The sequence below is a fragment of the Urocampus carinirostris genome, chromosome 4, assembly GCF_059441175.1.
Source record: "Urocampus carinirostris isolate Australia breed hairy pipefish chromosome 4, RoL_Ucar_1.0, whole genome shotgun sequence".
Classification (NCBI taxonomy): Eukaryota; Metazoa; Chordata; class Actinopteri; order Syngnathiformes; family Syngnathidae; genus Urocampus; species Urocampus carinirostris.
This window is the reverse complement of record NC_142352.1, coordinates 5,355,038-5,376,429: the sequence shown is the minus strand read 5'-3', so window position 1 is coordinate 5,376,429 and position 21,392 is coordinate 5,355,038. Positions and strand designations below refer to the sequence as shown.

The 21,392-nt window shown below is 40.5% G+C and overlaps 1 protein-coding gene across 1 annotated transcript in view; it reads right to left on the bottom strand.

Moving 5' to 3' along the window:
- igdcc4 (immunoglobulin superfamily, DCC subclass, member 4) overlaps positions 1-21,392 on the bottom strand; it is a 156,841-nt gene that overhangs the window by 29,690 nt on the left and 105,759 nt on the right. The window contains 4 exon segments of the mRNA XM_088333509.1: positions 3,624-3,810; positions 8,059-8,157; positions 10,808-11,008; positions 19,125-19,307. Coding sequence (XP_088189635.1) covers positions 3,624-3,810; positions 8,059-8,157; positions 10,808-11,008; positions 19,125-19,307 — 670 coding nt within the window.

Genomic DNA, 21,392 nt, shown 5'->3' with positions numbered 1-21,392 from the left:
GGATTATAAGGCGCTACAATGGGAACGTGGACAAAACAGTCAGATAGTTCAGTCCAACTTATTACCCCCTTAACATTCCGAAAGCTTGCAAAGAAGCAAATACGTGTTGTAGACACGTGCGGATGCGGTGTCCGTACGATGTCACCAATCGCTCAAATGCATCGTTCCAAATATCATTCGGAAGGTTAAAGTCTTGGGATTCAAGAAATGCCAACCATCCCTTAGTTTCTATTTTCTCTACATCTCTCTCCATCTATCTCTCCATCTCTCTCTCTACATCTCTCTCTCTCTCTCTCTGCATCTCTCTCTCTCTCTCTACATCTTTCTGTCTCTCTCAACATCTCTCTCTCTCTCTACATCTTTCTGTCTCTCTCAATATCTCTCTGTCTCTCTACATCTTTCTGTCTCTCTGAACATCTCTCTCTCTCTCTGTCTCTCTCTCAACATATCTGTCTCCTAACATCTCTGTCTCTCTCTTTCTCTCACTCTCTCTGTCTCTCTCTCTGTCTTTGTCTGTCTCTGTTTCTCTCTCTCTACATCTGTCTCTCTGTCTCTCTCAACCTCTCTCTCTCTCTCAACCTCTCTCTCCCTCTCTCTCTCAAATTCTCTCTTTCTGTCTCTCTGTCTCTCTCTCTCTCTTCCAACCCTTTGAGCTTTCTTTTATCTTTTCTCTCCTTCTGCCTTTCTATTTCTCTTTGGATTTCTTTCTTCCTCTCCTTTTCTTTCCCCCCTTTCTCACGACTTCTCTTTTTTATCTCTTTTGTTTCTCACGCTCTCTCCCTCTCTCTTTCTTTGTCCCGCCCTCTCTCCTTTTCCCTCCCTCTTTCTCTTATTTCTATATCTCTCGTTTTCTTTCTCTTTAATCTACTAGTCCGGCCCCCGACAGAATGTTTGTTCTATCGTGTGGCCCCCGAGTTAAAATGAGTTTGACACCCCTGATTTAGTACGTCAGCCTGGTCCAGCCTCGCCACTTTTCATCATCTCATCTCTTTCATAAAAATGATGTAACGCCTCTTAAAACACGATGCAGTGCGGTCCGGCGTCTCGACCCTGAGTGGCCGCGACCAAGGCGAGAGAATAGTTGATACAATAGAATAGAATATACCTTTATTGTCATTGTTACAAAATGGGTTAACATATTGTGACAACGAAATTGGGCATGACACTCTAGTTTCACACATTCACAGTGAGGTAAAAAACCAAGAAGATAAAGGAACAGAGAAGATAAGGTTATAAAACAAGGAGGATAAGGTTAGGAGTTATAATTTACACAATATTTAAACAAGAAATTTTGGCATGTAGGATGTCACATAGTTTGGTATCGTAAGGGTTTGTGCAATATGCATTTGGTGCAAAAATAGTGCAAAAAAATAGTCAACATATGCATTTGGTGCAAATATAGTCATCATAGTGCAAAAAAAAAAAAAATACCGTAAATTCCGGACATTAAGCCACTACTTTTTTCCTAAATGTTCAGCCCTGCGGCTTATCTAGTGAAGCGGCCAATTTATGTAATTTTTTTAACGGCCACCAGCGGCGTTGGAGTATAAAAGGTAAGATTAAGACCAGTAGAATATGTGCGCCAAGAAAGACTGCAACCTCTAAATTTATGCATACATTGTCTGTAAAGGAAAGGCACGTTCCGATAATGAGGAGGACGCCCTTGATGGCGATAGTTATGAGGAGGAAGTTGAGGACGATCTACCGTGAATTTCACGATCACGGGATGCTTTCTTTTGACGGACACGTTTGTTGCATCGCGAGCGTGATCCTACTAACGTGTTGGTACCTTTTAAAGGAACGGTTTGGAATGAAAGTTATATTATTATTATTAAAGCTTTGAAAACTCGGTGAACCGTCTTTCTTCGTAAATATGTGTAACCATAAATAATATGTATTTGCAACTGTATATTTTTGTAATGTATTCATTTTAGATTTTTTTTCTGTTATGTGTTCTACGAGCGAGTCAAAAAGAGGGGGCAGAGCAAACGCGGGCTGATGGGAAGTGGGGTAAAGCTGAGTCACCGGTAGATCTGTCTGTTGTCGCAGCGGACAATAGTGGATATATATTTTTCCCACCCTTAACTTTGGAAATATACATTTTGTTTCCTTGGATTACAGTAAATTCCGGACTATAAGGCGCACCTGATTATAAGCCGCAACCCCCACATTTTGGGAGGAAAACGGATCTATTACATACACAAGCCGCACCGGTATATTAGCCGCATGTATCTACATTGGTGAGAACCTGTATAGGTTTGATGTTTCTCTGTTGCTTGCTAACTATCAGACATATCATATTACACCTCTGAGCCACTAGGTTGAAAGGCTTGTTTTCAGCGGAGGGGCTTAATCAATGTCCTGACCGTCACATGCCTGCATATCTAGATTCTCATAATCAGCTGATTGAACGGAAAATGATACCGGTTGTTATCATTTGATGCAGACATGCAAAATCCAGGTGCCCGTTGAAAGTAATCCAAGGAAAAAAAAGTGTATATTTCCAAAGGTAAGGGTGGGAAAAATATACATGCACCTTTGTCTGCGGTGTCCACAAACACTCACCTTTACTGGTCCCTACTTCCCATAATCCCCCGCGTCTGTTACGCCCCTTCTTTTTAATTGGTCAGTGCAATACTTATCAGAACAAGTGTCCAAAATAAATACAAATAAATACATGACAAAAATATACAGTTGCAAATACATATTATACATGGTTACACATATTTATGAAGAAAGACGGTACACCGAGAGAGTTTTCAAAGCTTTAATAATAATAATATAACTTTCATCCCAAACCGTGCCCGTGAAAGGTACCACCACACTACTCCTAACACGCTCGTAGGGCTCAAAGCGTAGCTTTTAAAAAATAGCTGTGTCGCAATTATGAAATTCGCGGCGAGCCGTCCTCGTCTTTCTCGTCATTATTGACGTCTTCAAGTGCGTCTTCCTCACATTAGAAACGAAACCTCTATCCTCTGTCATACGGACAATTCCATCATAATCCAAGAGGATGCAGTTTACCTCGGCGCACAATTCCACCGGCCCAGATTCTACCTTTTGTACTCGAGTACCGCTGGTGTTCGTTAGAAAAATTACTTAAATAAGCCGCTTCACTGAATAAGCCGCAGGGCTGAACATTTGGACAAAAAGTAGCGGCTTATTGTCCGGAATTTACGGTACTTTCAACGGGACCCGGACTTTACAAGTCTGCATTATACGTTAATTACGGGTATCATTTTCCATTCATGATGCCAATTGTGGTTCTAAGATTGTCTACTATTCAGTAAGTTACAATCGTGGAACTTACAGCCTGGTCTGGGTTAAACTTGTGATAGTGTCACAAGTTTTAATAAAGTGCGGCTTGTCTAAGTATAAAAGTGGTGGGTGCGGCTTATAAGCAGGTGCGCTCTATAGTCCGGATTTTACGGTAGTCAACATTGTGCAAGGTGAGCATTAAACAGTGCAGTCAACATGTGCAAGAAACATAGACATGAGTACCATTTTACGTTCGTATGAGGTAGTGTTTTTGCAAGAGTTTTTCAGTTTTTTGTGCGGTGTCTGTTTAGGGTGGTAATGGCTCTGGGGATAAAGCCGAGGAAAAGACGGACATTCAGGCTCACCTGGTGTGGTACGTGACCAGGGAGGCGTTGGTGGTCCCAACCGGGCTGCAGCGCACGGTGTAGTTGATGATGCGCACGGTGCTGAAGCGAGGCTTTTCCCAACGGAGTCGAATGGACGTGGAGCTATTAGCCATTGCCTGGATGCTGCTCGGTGGCAGAGGAGGCGGCCGCATGGGCAACGCAACGGCTAAAATGCCGAAAGAGCACATTTTTATCCTCCAAAAATGTGCAATTAGAACCAAACACAGGGTAGGACATCAGGATCAATGTTCCCTCTAAGCTGCGTGTGTGCACAATTGCGCACTACCCAGAGCTTGCACAAGAAAATCTAGCCAGCTCACAAAAATGAGGGCTCGAAATTGCTAATTAAGAAGCGAATTAAGTCAAAGTTACAGTGCATGAAGGTTAAAATACACGGGTTCCCCTGACGCTGTGTGCTAAATGCGGTATTTTGAAGTCAATGTCGAAGTAGAACGAAGTCGAGTAAAGAGTTTTTCGAGAACCGGCTTCTTCGACTCGGCTCACTAAAAAGAACCGGCTCTTTCGGGTCCTAAACGGCTCTTCAGGTTGTTTTTGCTTATTTAATCCCTACAAGACCAAATATTATGTAAAATTGTGCACAAAAGGAGGGAAAAAGAGAAAAAAAGAGCAGGAAAATTTCAGAAAATAATCCAGAAGAAAAGAAAGAAGCAAATAAAGGTAAAAAAGGTCATAAAAAAACAAAAAAGCAAGAAAAAGTAACAGCCAGAAGGAATTTTTCAAAAAGAAATGTTTAAAAAAAGGAAAAAAAAAGGGAAAAAGAGGAAAGTTTGTGCTTCATTCTAATAATTTCCAATTATATCAAGTTAATCTTGTTGCCAACATTGCACTTCCACTAAAAATTGTAATTAAATACAGTTCTGTATCGTGCAACCGACTAAATAAGCCCCCAAAATGTTAATATTATGCGACAAAAGATACAAAAAAAAAAAAAAAGAAATGGATATCTTGTGAAAGAATTGTTGTAAAAACAAATGACGTTTGTAGGCCCTGCAACCTTTGCAATCGTACATGAGTCAATCCATTCAAAAGTGAAAAATAATTTTGCATTGCCGGAAACTCAGCAAAATGTAACGTGATGTCAAATTTGGACATGTTTGATAATGATTTAGTTGCCACACTTGGGGTTGCTGTTGCTCACTGTTGTTTCAAGCGTTGCTCACGACTTTGTGTGAACGCTCAGACCCGTGGAAAATTACAGGGAACATTGATCGGGATCATACTAATATTTTATTCCTGCAGTCTAAATTATTCAAATTAGATGATTTAGTAAAAAGTTTCACTGCACAACAGAAACTTAGTGCCAGAAAAAATCCAAAAATCATTCATTCGAAAAGAGGGAAATTATAATTTAAGGGGCTGTAGTAAATTCATAATCCCAAAGGTGAGAACCACCAGGAAAAGTATGTGTGTGTCTGTGTGTGGAGTCAAACTTTGGAACAATTTACAAGACGAGATCAAACAATGTCCAACGATTCACGTGTTCAGATTTAAATACAAAAAAAAACATTACTGGCGGAACACAGGCGTCAGGTTTGCGGTGGCACTTTTTGGAGTAAAACGGAATTGCGCCAATTCCATCGGGTATCAAACATGTAAGATAGTGTTGGTGCTCGATCGCCAAATTCCTTAAGTGTGTTGGGTACAGAGGAAAACGGCCAAATGCCCTTTTTCACAACACTAGCGCTCTAAATACAAAACAGAGCGGTGACGTCTGAAAACATTAACGATGCCCTTATAGAGGAGAAATGAGTCCATTATTTTTTGGGCCGGCATTATTCAGATAATGCATAACAGGTGCAAAACCGGAAATGTGTTGGCACCTTTTTCAATATTAACTACGTATGAAATGTGGTGATGAAACTAAATTACAGTAAATTCCGGACTATAAGCCGCTACTTTTTTCCGAAACGTTCAACCCTGCGGCTTATTCAGTGATGCGGCGCTCGAGTTCAAGGCACATGACGCAGCTTAGAAGCTAAATGCAATCGAGCAGTCCGATAAAGAAGGAAACAGAGCTATTGCACGTAAACTCTACCTTGCGAGCGTGTTGCTAGCGTGTTTTTGATTAAGGGAGCGTGGGACGACGTCTATATGACAAAGTCTCTTTCCCATACTGAAGGAAAACGACTTTGATGACGTCAGTTACAAGGAGGAAGATGAGGACGGTTTACTGTGGTTTCCCCAAGTATCGTGAGTTTTTTTTAACAGCCCGGATCACTATGTTGCGATTGGTTGCTAGTAGCGTTTTGCTACCCTTCACAGGCACGAAAGTTATAATATTAATATTGAAGCTTTGAAAACTCTTTCGGTGTACCGTCTTTCTTTGTAAATATGTGTAACCATGTATAATATGTATTTGCAACTGTATATTTTTGTAATGTCTCATCTCATCTCATCTCATTAGCTGCACCGCTTATCCTCAGTAGGGTCGCGGGGGTGCTGGAGCCCATCCCAGCAATCATCGGGCAGTGGGCAGGGGACACCCTGAACTGGTTGCCAGCCAATCGCAGGGCACACGGGGACAGACAACTCGCTCGCTCATTCACACCTAGGGACAATTTGGACTGGCCAATTCACCTGAAATGCATGTTTTTGGAAAGTGGGAGGAAACCGGAGTGCCCGGAGGAAACCCACGCAAGCACGGGGAGAACATACAAACTCCACACAGGAAGTCTGGAGCTGGATTTGAACCTACGCAGGAGGTTCCCATGACTTGAACTGTGCCGCACATGCGCTAACCACTGCGCCGCCGTGTTGCCCATTTTTGTAATGTATTTATTTGTATTTATTTTGGACACTTTTTCTGATAAGTCTTGCACTGACCAATTAAAAAGAAGGAGCGTAACGGACGCGAGGGATGACGGGAAGGGGGGACCGGTAAAGGTGAGTGTTTGTGGACACGGCAGACAATAGTGGATATATATTTTTCCCACCCTTACCTTTGGAAAAATACACTTTTTTTCCTTGGATTACTTTTAAGGGGACCCGGACTCTGCAAGTCTGCAACCAATGTTAAGTACCTATATCATTTTCCGTTGTTTTGCCGGCTGTGGTTTTTGAACTGCGTACTTTATCATCAGTTAAAATCGCGGGACTCAAAGTAGAGTTTGGATTAATTAAATGATTATGCTACATGTTTTAATGTGGGCGCATGCGGCTTATATACAGGTGCGGCTTGTGTAAGTACAAAAGCGGCTATTCTCTTAAAATGTGGTGGGTGCGGCTTATAATCAGGTGCGCTCTATAGTCCGGAATTTACGGTAATTTGATTACCGTATTTTCCGCACTATAGGGCGCACCGGGTTATAGGGCGCACCCCAAAAATAGTTTTTGGTCCTATATCTTCCATAGATAAGGCGCACCGGATTATAAGGCGCTACAATGGGAACGTCGACAAAACAGTCAGATAGTTCAGTCCAACTGATGACCCCCTTAACATTCCCAAAGCTTGCAAAGACGCAAATACGTGTCGAGAACACGTGCGGATGCGGTGTCCGTACGATGTCACTCAAATGCATCATTTCAAATATCATTCGGAAGGTTAAAGTCTTGGGATTCAAGAAATGCCAACCATTCCTTAGTCTCTATTTTCTTTTTCGCTCGCAACTTTACTGTGCATATGACAATAAACACTTGGAATTGAGTTGAATTCACTCAACTCATCACAGTAACATCAAGATCGTTCTAAAACAAGATACCGGGAAAATATAAAGCCGCATAGCTCACCTAAGTTCTCACGTTCAATAATGATACGCAACCGTGAGTGAAGTAAATCCAGGAGAGTAAAATATTTACAAATACAGACTAATGAAACATGTTTCTTTATGGCGTACTTTAGCAAGCTTGCTAAGCTTGCTACGCCATTGCTAAACTCGGCCAATTGCAGGGTTTGTTTTGGCCATCTAGCCAATCCGAGGCTCCGAATAACCTCAGCCAATAGCGATCGATTTAACGGATGATTGACACATCTTTTTCGGCCAATTGCAGGGTTTGTTTCGTCCCTCTAGCCTATCCGAGGCTCCGAATAACTTTAGCCAATAGTGATCGATTCAAATGATGATTGACAGATTGGTTAGCCAATGAAACGCCGGTATATAAATCCCAGCATACACCGCGGACTACTCCACGTTCGGGGGAAAATCGAGTCGGCGGCTGTTGCGTAAGTTGCGAGACTTTGCGATTTAATGTTATATATAAGGCGCACTGTATTATAAGGCGCATGGTCAGCTTTTGAAAAAAATTAAGACTTTTAGGTGCGCCTTATAGTGCGGAAAATACGTTAATTTACAAACGGTTAGCGTGTGTAGTAGCCATTCATTGTAATCATGCAATTTATTTTTTTATAAGAAGTTATACTATACTACAGTATATACTAGTTCTCTGGGATTTTCACCTTTATTAGCCTTTTCTGTTCTTCCTTTCCAGACTGCTGCTGAGCCGTCGGCCTGCTTGTTGAAGGCCCAGACTTTCACTTCGTATTGCTGGTCTGGAACTATAAAAACAAAACAACAGAGATACTTTAAAAGCAGGCATTGATAGCCGGTCACAAAGAACCATCCGGATGCATGGAATGTCCCCTGAAGGTTTAGAAACGTTAGTTAAAAATTAAGATATTGTCTAAACCAGGGGTGTCAAACTCTCAGCCCAAACACATTTAATCAGCCTTGCAACACAATGATGGGAGCAGCACAAGAGGAAAATGCATCCACATCTTGTCATACCTGCAGTTTTAAATATAGACACTGGATGTCACTACAACCAGGATTATGCCCAAATCAAATTATCCACTGTAGTTGTATTAACCGCAACGATTACCACAAAACTAAGCTTTTCATACCCAGTGATCCCCTGGTCAGCAATGGATTAAAACATACAAAATTTAGAAAAATAACAACTGGGTTTTTTTTGCAGAATTTTAAACAAGATTTAGCTCCATTCTATAAGGGACACTAAAGGTAGATCTGGCCTATCAATCCAGCTGAAATTGTTGTAATTTTGTATAATGAATATAAAGACCATTTATTAAACTGCCATTTTGTGTTCTGTGTTTTATTTGTAGATCTATGTAGTTGTTATTTTGTCACAGTTGTATACTCTCAGTCGGTAAGGATGTATTAACCACTGGAGGGTACTAAGCCCGACTGAGGCCCGACTAAGTTGATTTAGGGGACCGAACCCAAAGCAAAATCCGAATTTGTTTAGTTTATTTGTCAGGACGCGGGAGGAGTAGAGGTTTTTGACCGAGCGTGGACAAGAAGGCCGACGCGGGCTGAGATACGCGAGAGCGGGACGGAATCCATTATGCGGATCTTCCACAAAGAAAAAGAAACAAAGAACAATAATAGGTGCTTAATGTTGGAAAACAATTCAGCGAGAGAGAAATCTGGCCCGAACCTGAACATAATGATTGATATTTACGGCGCGATCCTACTCGAATTTCTGGTGAGGCTCAGGCTTAAGATCTTACTTCTAATGGATAAGAAATCAAATAGTGAACTTTTTTTTACTTAAAAAAGGCTTCAGGTACCTCAGGTCATTTGTACTTAAATTAGTCTTTGCGTGCTATGTGTTGAATTTCCAGTTTGCACGAGTTTCCTGTAGGGTGGGCTAAGGGTACTTCCCCTAAAGTGTGTATCTCTACACCAGATGGTATCACGTTTCTGTTTCAAATATTGGTACCGCCCAAAGGGTCGTTTCTTTCTTTCTCTTTCTTTGTTCTGCCTAAATAAATGCAGTTTGGAGGGGGAAGGGCCCCCCAGAGTTAGGAGCGCGGCCAAGGAGACGGACGTAAGTTCCTCCTCTCTTGGCCCCTCCCCCTCTCCAACTGCAATTGTAACAAATCGAATACCTAGTGTATCTTTTTTAGCGTTAGCACCTTGTAAATAGCTCTCCCACATGCAAGAGGTCGATTTAATTCCCTAAGTAAAATTTACTAAAATGGAAATGATTTAATTGTTGAAACATGAAGCAAGATAAAACGATATCACAACATCAGGCAGATTACCGTATTTTCCGCAATATAAGGTGCACCGGGTTATAGGGCGCACCCCGAAAAAATAGTGTTTGGTCCTATATTTGACATACATAAGATGCACCGGATTATAAGGCGCTACAATGGGAACGTCGACAAAACAGTCAGATAGTTCGTCAAACGTATTACCCCCTTAACATTCCCAAAGCTTGCAAAGAAGCAAATACGCGTTGTAGACACGTGCGGATGCGGTGTCTGTACGATGTCACTCAAATGCATCGTTCCATCATTCGGAAGGTTAAAGTCTTGGGATTCAAGAAATGCCAACCATTCCTTAGTTTCTATTTGCGCTCGCAACTTTACTGTGCATATGACAATAAACACTTGGAATTGAGTTTAATTTTAAAATAGACACTCCATTCCATCCATTATCTGCACCGCTTATCAGAGAAACATCGAGTTCAGTCTGAAACAAGATACAGGGAAAATATATAGCCGAAGTAGCTCACCAAAGTCGTTGTGTTCAATAATAATGTGCAGCCATGGTCCTCTTATATCTTATATTTAGTAAATCCAGGAGAATAACATATTTACAAATACAGAAAAGTAAAAAATTGCTTTCTGTATGCCGTCAACCGTGTGCTATACGCATTTATCTTTTTCGGCCAATTGCAGGCTTTGTTTTGCCGCTTCAGCCAATGCCAGCCTGTAAATGATAAAAAGGATCCGCCCCTTGACCTCCGAATAACTTTAGCCAATAGTGATCGATTCAACTGATGATTGACACATCTTTTTCGGCCAATTGCAGGCTTGTTTTACAGCTTAAGCCTATGCCAGCCTGTAAATGATAAAAAGGATCCGCCCCTTGAGCTCCGAATAACTTTAGCCAATAGTGATCGATTCAAAATGATGATTGACACATTGGTTAGCCAATGAAACGCCGGTAAATAAATCCCAGCATACACCGCGGACTACTTGGCGTTCGGGGGAAAATCTAGTCGGCGGCTGCAAGTTAGTTGGAAGACTTTGCGATTTAATATTGACCCATATATAAGGCGCACTGTATTATAAGGCGCATGGTCAGCTTTTGAAAAAAATTAAGACTTTTAGGTGCGCCTTATAGTGCGGAAAATACGGTACACATCTCTGTGATAAAATAAAAGCAATCTACCAAGGCCAGCGAGAAGATGGTATCTGGCCTTTTTGCGGAGGCGGACCACGCGGGCCTGTGTGGTCTTTCCCCCGTCGGCGTTCACCTCCCGGCACGACAGTTTGTAGCCGGAGACGGCCGTGTGGTTGGGTGAGGGCTGCCACGTCACATTGAGCGTGCTGACCTGAGCTCGAACCTTCAGCTCAGTGGGAGCGAACATGACTGGGGACAAGAGGGAAAGGGATTAGGATATCGAGATCATACTAATATTTGATTCCTGCTTGTCCAAATTATCAAAATTGGATGATTTAGTAAAAAAATTGCTATTTAAGGTCAACAAAAACACAGTGCCAGAAAATATCCAAAAATGATTCACTCAGAAAGAGGGAAGTCACAACTTAAGGATGTTTTCGGGTTATTGGTATTAGCGGTGTAAAAACCTGTGCATCCTTTCCTACTTGGATTTGAGCATTTTTATTTGTCATATAAACTATTTAGACCTTTATTTTGGCAAGTTTTGCCATACTTAACATATTATGCAGAAGTCTGGGGCAATAATGACAAAAGTTCACTCCGGCCCCTTTTTATCCTCAAAAAATGTGCAATTAGAACCATACACAGGGTAGGATATCGAGATCATACTCATATTTTATTCCTGCAGTCCAAATTATTAAAATTGGATGATTTAGTAACATTCTTCACTTCATAACTGCTATTTAAGGTCAACAAAAACATAGTTCCAGAAAACATCCAAAAAGAGGGAAGTCACAACTTAAGGGGCTGTACTAAATTCATAATCCCAAAGGTGAGAACCACCAGGAAAAGTATGTGTGTGTCTGTGTGTGGAGTCAAACTTTGGAACAATTTACAAAATGAAATCAAACAATGTCCAACTATTCACCTGTTCAAATTTAAATACAAAAAAACATTACTGGCGGAACACAGAGATGAAGAAAATGGGGTACGAGTGATACAAGAGATTGGGAATAGTGCGTCTAGAACTATGGTTAACTTTGTCGTTATTGTTATGTCATAATTGTTATGATTAATATTATTATCATTGGTGTATTTAATAGGGAAGATGAAGGGGTAGGGAATATAAGCATCTGCTTCTTACTACCCCTTTTCGAACATATTATGTAACATTATTTTGTTGTTGAGTTATTGTTTATGTTCTGTTTATATTTTAATGTTCAAATAAAGTTTTCATTCATTCATTGTTCAACAGGGTTCAAGCACTTTTAAAGGACTTCCTAAGCCAATATTCCAATGTCTCCAGTAGTATTAAAATAAAAAGAAAACAGTGTTAACCATCTATTGAACAGAGCCACAAATACTCTGCAATTTACATATGCGCGGCATTTATCAAGATATATGATTGTAAGACCTTGAGCAAATCCTGAATTGATTTGTTTTTGAGACAAATCTCTCCCTATGAGTGTTTACCATACCATATAAAAACACTGGCCAGGGTTCAATTGGTCTCCGCCAGGGTCTCATAAACCCACCCATCCATCCATCCATCCATTATCTGCACCGCTTATCCTCAGTAGGGTCGCGGGGGTGCTGGAGCCCATCCCAGCTATCTTCGAGCAGTGGGCAGGGGACACCCTGAACTGGTTGCAAGCCAATCGCAGGGCACATAGAGACAGACAACTCACTCGCTCATTCACACCTAGAGACAGTTTGGACCGGCCAATTAACCTGACATGCATGTTTTTGGAATGTGGGAGGAACCCGGAGTGCCCGGAGGAAACACACGCAAGTTCAGGGAGAACATGCAAACTCCGCACAGGAAGGTTTGATCTCATGACCTCAGAACTGTGCCGCACACACGCTAACATACCTGTCAACCTCCACGGCTCCATGCCCTTACAAAATGTTGTATTTTCCCTTACAAAATACAAAATAATATTACAACATATTTTTTTTAAAACATGTTTATTGATGTAATTTAACATGTTATATTGTACATGTGTTTCATTATATCATATATGTTGTTAATTAGCATTTCTTGTGAGATACTGAGTTGCTCGACATGAATGAGGTTAATTATAAAAAGTTCAAAAATTAAGTAGCTTGGATGTTCACCGTAGAAGGAAAAAAAAATACATACAAATATAATTAAGTAGAATAATACATTTTCTTATTCATTGTCTGCTTTAAATTATTGTTGGTAATATACTGATTAAAAGGGATAACCACAAACCTGTCTTTTTACATTTTCTCCTTTAATACTTTTTTTCTTAACTTCTTTATACAACAATAATGATTCGTAATATAATGCATCAAAGCAAGTGAGCCGTTGGAGAGCCGGCTCTCTTTAATGAGTTGAGCCGAAAAAGCCGGTTCTCTAAAAAGAGACGAACTTCCTTTCACTACATAACTACCGCATGATATCCGAGGCGGCAGACGCATGCGCACAGTAGCATCAAACCTCTCGCTTCGTTTGCAACAACAACAAAAAACAATACCGAGATAGAGGCTACCGCGGCGAACTCATCTGACTTGATTGATTTGCCGTTTCGCCATAGTCGTTGTATACCGGATGGTACCCATAATTGACAAATTTGCGTTTTTCCGTACAGATTTCCTTGTACGTCATACACGTCTTAAAATACAGAATAAACGTACTTTGTACGGCAAAAACGTACAGGTTGACAGGTACGCGCTAACCACTGCGCCGCCGTGAATTAGAGCTGAGATTCATGGCCCGAGCCCGAACCCGAACCCGAACCCGAGGCAATTTCGGGCCGGGTCGGGCCTGAAATGTCAGTCATACGGTCGGGTTCGGTCCTGCTTTTTTTTTTTTTTTTTTTTTTTTTTTTTAAATTAATTAATAATTATAAATATATGTTCATTAAAAATATATACTTAAACTATGTATGGATACTAGACCAAGGAATACTTGTTATAAAATAAATAATTTGGATAAAACGGAGAAGGAGCTGTAATTGCTTTTAACGGAGCCAGAGCATGCTCTGTGCACGTGACGTGACGTGAATGCTGTCCTCTTAATAATCTTCCCCTCCGCAAATTCGCGTGATTTTGGCCTGGTATCCCCGATATGGAGTCGGACCAACAAGAAGTTAAGGATAAACTCAAGAGAGGAGAACTGACGAGGAAAACGCACTCTGGTAAGAGTTTTAATAAGCGTTTTATATAGAATACGATCGCTTTTGTCGGAAGTGTACATTGACGTTGGTGACATTTTCATCCGCGTTAAAAAACGCAATTTGCAGAATAAAATCACGCTTTATTGTTTAAATAAACGCGTTATATAGACTAGGATCTCCCAATTATTATAATTAGCTCGCTTTATTGTTTTAATAAGCGTTTTATATAGAATACGATCAGGGGGGGGGGGGGATTTGCATAGGAGTCGGAAAAGGGCACAACACGTCAACACCCCCTCAATGATAGTGCCGCGCTAAAATCTTAAGGACGTACTACTACTGCTGCTGTGGATTATGGCCCAATGATCAAGTCGTCAAAATGACGGACGCCCTTAAATGTTTTCGCTACCTCAAAAAAAAAAAAACGTCAATGACAGATTGTCGCTTAATGTAACATCTGCAGTGCAGACACAGAAATATAAAAGATGTAAATGTTTATACAGTTTTATTTAACTTAGGCCTAGATGTTGTAACAAAAGGCAGAGTTTAATTTGTTATCATAAATCACCCCTCCTTATAAATAAAATATGTAATTTCGGGCCCCCTCGGGCCGGGCCAGCAAATCCAGTTAATTAGTCGGGCTCGGTCCGGGTCGGGTTTAATACCCCTCGGGCCTGCGTCGGGCTCGGGTGCTTTTTTTGGGCCCGATCTTACCTCTACCGTGAATCCCTATAAAGGTAATAATGTTTTTTAATATATATGAATGCAAAGTTAATCAAAATAACGCTTTTTTTGTTGTCTTACTGCTATTTGATTAATATAAACATTTTTGTCACGTTATTGATAGTAATCACATTACCATTGTGTATTTGTACTCTGTATCTGTCAATCTACAGTGAACTCAGTGTTTCCCAAGCGCTTTTGTTATGTGGTTGATTTGTTAATAAGCTTGTTTATGTTTCTTTTGCTGCCGCCAGCTCGTTGAAATGAGCAGAGGAAGGAGGGAGGTGTGGGAGCAGCAGAAAGAAAATAATTGAAAAAAATGAGCCAAAGCAGGAAAAAGATCCTTATTTGGATTTATTTTAATTATAGTATTGTCTCCAAAACATTGTGCATTGTCTATCACTGATAAAATAATCAGGATCAGTCCCTCAAAGCTTGGCACTTTGTGTTCCTAAATAATAATATTCAAAAGAGACTACTGTATTTTCCGCACTATAGGGCGCACCGGGTTATAGGGTGCACCCCCAAAAAATAGTTTTTTGTCCTGTATCTTCCATACATAAGGCGCACCGGATTATAAGGCGCTACAATGGGAACGTCGACAAAACAGTCAGATAGTTCAGTCAAACTTATTCCCCCCTTAACATTCCCAAAGCTTGCAAAGAAGCAAATACGTGTCGTAGACACGTGCGGATGCGGTGTCCGTACGATGTCACTCAAATGCATCATTCCAAATATCATTCGGAAGGTTAAAGTCTTGGGATTCAAGAAATGCCAAACATTCCTTAGTTTCTATTTTCTTGTTCGCTCGCAACTTTACTGTGCATGTGAAAATAAACACTTGGAATTGAGTTAAATTTAAAAAAAGACCCATCACAGAGAGATCACTCTGAAACAAGATACTGGGAAAATATATAGCCGGAGTAGCTCACCGAAGTTGTTGCGTTCAATAATAATGTGCAACCATGGTCCTCTTATATCCGTGAGTGTAGTAAATCCAGGAGAGTCAAATATTTACAAATACAGAATGTTTTCTTTATGCCGTAGACAACCAGACTTGCTATTCACATTCATTTTTTTTCGGCCAATTGCAGGCTTTGTTTTGCCCCTTTAGCCTATGCGAGCCTGTAAATGATAAAAAGGATCCGCCCCCTTTACCTCCGAATAACTTTAGCCAATAGTGACTGATTCAAATGATGATTGACACATTGGCTGGGAAATGAAACGCGGGCATAAGTATCCCAGCATACACCACGGACCACATCGCCTACGAGGAAAAATCTAGTCGGCGGCTGCTTGCCTTTGTTGCGAGACCTTGCGACTTAATATTGATCCATATATAAGGCGCACTGTATTATAAGGCGCATGGTCAATTTTGAAAAAAATAAAGGCTTTTAGGTGCGGAGAATACGGTAATTAGATTTCAATTTATGTTTGTGCATGTTATTTCTGTGTTTCTGTGTTGTTGCAAAATAGTTAAAAGTTCCTGTATTTAAGTTTTTTCGTAGCACTGAAGGGTTAATATTTTTATTTTTCTAATTTGTTGTGTCGTTTGTTTTTCAAAGTTTTTGTGTCCCTCGACTTTAAAGTTGCTTTAAAAAGGTTTAGTGAAGTTTACAGTAGTGTCCCGATCTGTAGGGGACAATGACAAACTAATGCCAGATGCAGTCAACCACGAGGATAGAAAAAATGCAATGGCAAAGCAAAACCATGAGAGAGCAGCATCGGCATCATTTCTAAGAAAATCTGTCGAGAAATTTCAAACATTTACAAGCATTGCCCCGAGTCCTCATTCCTCAAATCTATTGTGTTCCGCCACAAACAGCTTTGCTTATAGATAATCATCGTTGAAATAGACAATTTTTAAATGAAAAAAAATCAATGAGTATTTGAAAAATTAGCACGAACCGCCTTCTTGTATTTCTGATATAATAGAAAATGATCATAATTTACAAAAAACAAGACTAGAATCCTTTTATAGTCCTAGCTATGAAGCACCCACACATTCACCATACAAATCTGGGTGCGGGTTGACTGACATCTCTTAGTATATATTATTAAACCGCCGGGTTCATTATCCTTTCAGTCTTGAGATTATCAAAGCTTGACCAAGCTCACCCTCCAAATTAAAACAAGTTCTTGACAAGCCAATGCTGAATTCTTTGCAATACCTGGCAAAACGAATTGTTCTGTGAGCATTGTTCATGCCGCCAGCCAATGTCTATTACTGCTTAAATGGCGTCCATGCTTTTCTCTTGTTAACTTCCAGCCTACTTAAATGGAACACGGATGATGGACATCTATAACTGTCAATAGCACAGAATGGCACCCTTATATTTTGTTTCTTTTCAGTCTTTTAAAAGGGTCAGAAAAAAACTCAACTACTTCACACCAGTGTTCCCTCTAAGCTGCGCGCGTGCGCAATTGCGCACTGCTCGCACAAGAAAATCTAGCCAGCGCACAAAAATGAGGGCTCAAAATTACTAATTAAGAAGCGACTTAAGTCAAAGTTACAGTGCATGAAGGTCAAAATACACGGGTTCCGCTGATGTTGTGTCCTAAATGCGGTATTTTGAAGTCGAGTCGAAGGAGAACGAAGATGATTAAAGTTAGTAGAGTTTGTCGAGAACTGGCTTCTTCGGCTCGGCTCACTAAAAGGAACCGGCTCTTGCGGGTCCTAAACGGCTCTTCAGGTTGTTTTTGCTTCTTTAATCCCAACATGACCAAATATTATGTAAAATCATGCATAACGTGACTTAAAGGAAGGGGGGAAGAGAACAAAAAAGAAAAAATACCAAAATGAAAAAGTAGTGAAAAGCTGAGAAAAAAAGAAACAAAAGGAAGAGAAAAAAAGGAAAAATTTAGAAAAACAGCCAGAAAAAAAGAAAAGAAATAAATGTAGGAAAAAAGTAAATAGAGAACAAATAGAAAAAAGTAACAAAAAAGTAGAAAAAAAAACAGAAAAAAAGAAGAAAAAGTTTGTGTTGCATTCAAATAATTTCCAATGATATCAAGTGAATTTGTTGCCAACATTGTACTTCCACTAAAAAATGTGATTATGTACAGTTCTGTATCTTACAACCGACTAAATAAGCCCCCAAAAATGTTAATATTATGCGACAAAATATATCACGAAATAAAAAGAAATTAAAATCTAGTGAAAGAATTGTAAAAACAAACGACGTTTGTAGGCCCTGCAACCTTTGCAATCATACATGAGTCAATTCATTCAAAAGTAAAAAATAATTTTGCATTGCCGGAAACTCGGCAAAATGTAACTTGATGTCAAGTTTTGGACATGTTTGATAATGATTTAGTTGCCACACTTGGGATTATGGTTGCTCACTGTTGTTTCAAGCGTTGCTCACAGACTTTGTGTGAACGCTCAGACCCGTAAGGAAAATTAAAGGGAACATTGCTTCACACTACATTTATTTCTGGTTCACAGCCTCACGGATTTGGAATTGAATGGGAATGTCTCTGTTGTCATTGATATCAACGTATGGAGCATTGTGTTCTGCTCGACAGAGCTTTGTGTGTTGCGTGGGTGTGACTGTCACCATTTTACACTTTATTTACTTTGTTATTACAGTAATCCTTTGCTGTATCGCGGTATACTTATTGCGGATTCGACATTTTGTGGAATTTCACCATGCATTTGTTCTGCAGCAGACAACACATAGCAAATGTTAGCACAGAGGCGGCGGGTTAATTGTATGTGTGTTGAGTGGAGGGAATATCTGTGTGCGCGACTGTGATAGGCTGGTGTATGCGGTAAGTCAAAGAGAGAGGCGGGCCAGTGGGCGTTCAAATGTATGTGTCCGCCACCCAAAACTGACAAGCACAGCAATAGATAGTAGCTTTAGAGGCTTGTTACATTGAAACTAATTTAATTGATTAAAACGGACTTTGAGGGAAGTCATAAGAGCGCAAAGGAATCCTGATCACCAGCAGGTGCTCCGTGGATTGTTATCAGGTTTGGGAAGGAACTGAGGTGGCGTCAGGAGAGGTAATAGGGAACACTAAGGGCGCAGGTCTGGACAAGTGCTACAACTAGGCTAACAAGCCACCACTGTATCTCACCAATGCTGATCCATTACCCAGGAAACGGATGACGCTACATTTGGCACCTATGTATTTTAATTATCGCAGAGACCTGGCTGAAACCAAAGTTACCTGATGCTAATGCACAGCTAGCCAGCCGCTCTCTAGATTGCTTTCCAATTATATTGTGATAATGACAATAAACTGCAATTCCGTGTTGGGTTTTTATTTGTAGATCTATATTTGTTTTTTTTTTGTTATAGTCATATACTCTCAGTTGGTAATGACTTCATCTCGAGGTACGTTTGGAGGCTTTTATGAAGGTGTGATGCTACTTAGCGGATTTTCACTTTTCAAAGGGGGGGTTCTGGTCACGTTTACCACGATAGTTGAGGGATTACTGTACCTAATGTCTCTTTTTCCAGTTTAAAAAATCTGAAGTCAGACGGCTTTACCCATGTGATGGCTTGTGTGGTCATAGTGGGCCAACGTCTGGTGCTGAACCCATTCGGACGGGACCCCGAAACCAACACCTGTTCCAGCTGCTATCCTCAGTCTGTAGATTTGATTGGGCTGCAGCTCCCTTAGCGTGAACTGAGTTTCGTTACCGCCAACCTCCACTGAGAAGACCGTGTCTGCTGTGGAGGGAAAAAAAACACTAGGTAAAGCAAATTATTGATGCTTTTGAGCTATTTTTTACAGCTAATTCAAATGCCTTTGATTGTGGGAATAATGGTAGGAAGAAATATGCGGAACTAATGTGCCTGTGTTGGCAGCTGACCAGGAACATTAAGGGAAACCCCCGTTCCCAGAAAATCTGGTATGATATAGATGCTGATGAGGTAGGATGTATTATTTAGGCTTGCAGTGTTTTCGTTTGCCCGCAAGATTTACCGCACTTCAAACTTTTCGTCAGGCAGATCCGCCATTGTTGTTTTGGTCTCGCACCGATCTCGGCAAACGAGATCTCGTTGCTTCGAGATGACGTCATTGTTGTGGCGGTTGTCGAGTGAAAGAGAAGTATGCCTCCGAAAAAACAGTTGGTACAGTGGCTCAGGAGGTAGAGCGCTCGTCTTGGGATCAAGAGATCGCAGTTCGAATCCCGGCTCCTCCGTGTTACATGTCGAAGTGTCCTTGGGTAAGACACTGAACCCCTAATACCCCCAATAAGCAGGTTAGCGCCTTACATGGCTGCAAGGCCGCTATTGGGAAATGTGGAGCACATTGTAAAGCGCTTTGGGAAGTCATTGACTTGAAAAGCGCTATATAAATGCAGATCATTTCATTTCATTTCATTTTACTAGGTGCAAATCAACAAAAAATTGGTAATTTCTTCAGTGTCTGTAATAAGTCGAAACATAACACAGGAAGTGGTAACAACGGCAATAATACCGGCACGAAAAAACAGCGGAGAAATTCTTCAGAAGACCGCGAGGGCAAGGAAAACACGTGTGTTGAAGGGAACGATTCGACGAAAGAAAATAAACAAAAGAATACTAGCAAGAAAAGGACTTTTCTGCCCAAATGGACTAAATTATATTCCTGGTGACGCTATGAGGAGGATGATAATGGATTGGACCTTGAGAAGGCATTACAACTATGGCGGGACAGCAAACCACAAAGAATATATGAACTGAAAAATTTGAAGTGATAACTGCTTTGTATTACCAATTAACTGTGATGATTAAAACAGAATGAAAATATAGATTTATATAATTTTTTCAGCAATATTATTTTGTATAATTTACAATATTGTTGTGAACTGAAAAATCTTGAAGTGATAACTGATTTGTATTACCAATAAACTGCGATGATTAAAACTGAATGAATATATGGATTTATATCAGGGGTGTCAAACTCATTTTAACTCGGGGGCCACACGATAAAACAAACATTCTGTCGGGGGCCGGACTAGTAGATTAAAGAGAAAGAAAAAGAGAGATAAAGAAATAAGAGAAAGAGGGAGGGAAATGGAGAGAGGCCGGGATAAAGAAAGAAAAAGAGAGAAAGGGAGAGAGCGTGAGAAACAAAAGATGAAAACCCGTGGGAGAGGGGGAAAAGAAAGGAAGAGGAAGAAAGAAATCCAAAGAGAAATAGAAAGACAGAAGGAGAGAAAAGAGAAAAGAAAGCGCAAAGGGTAGGAAGAGAGAAAGAGAAAAGAGAGAAAAGGAAACTAGGAAGTTAGAGCAAAAGAGGTTCAAAAGACACAGAGAGAGAAAGAGGACAAGGCAAACAAAGGAAGAGAAAGAGACACAGAGAGAGAAAGAGACAAGGCAAACAAAGGAAGAGAAAGAGGACAAGGCAAACAAAGGAAGAGAAAGAGACACAGAGGGAAAAAGACAGAGACATAGTAGGAGAAAACGGGTGGAAAAGAAAGAAAGAAAGAGAGACAGAGACAGAGTAGGAGAAAACGAGTGGAAAAAGAAAGAAAGAAAGAGAGAGAGAGAAAGAGACAGAGTAGGAGAAAACGGGTGGAAAAGAAAGAAAGAAAGAGAGAGAGAGAAAGAGACAGAGTAGGAGAAAACGGGTGGAAAAGAAAGAAAGAAGAGACAGAGACAGAGTAGGAGAAAACGGGTGGAAAAGAAGAAAGAAAGAGAGAGAGAGAAAGAGACAGAGTAGGAGAAAACGGGGGGAAAAGAAAGAAAGAAAGAGAGAGAGAGAAAGAGACAGAGTAGGAGAAAACGGGGGGAAAGAAAGAAAGAAAGAGAGAGAGAGAGAAAGAG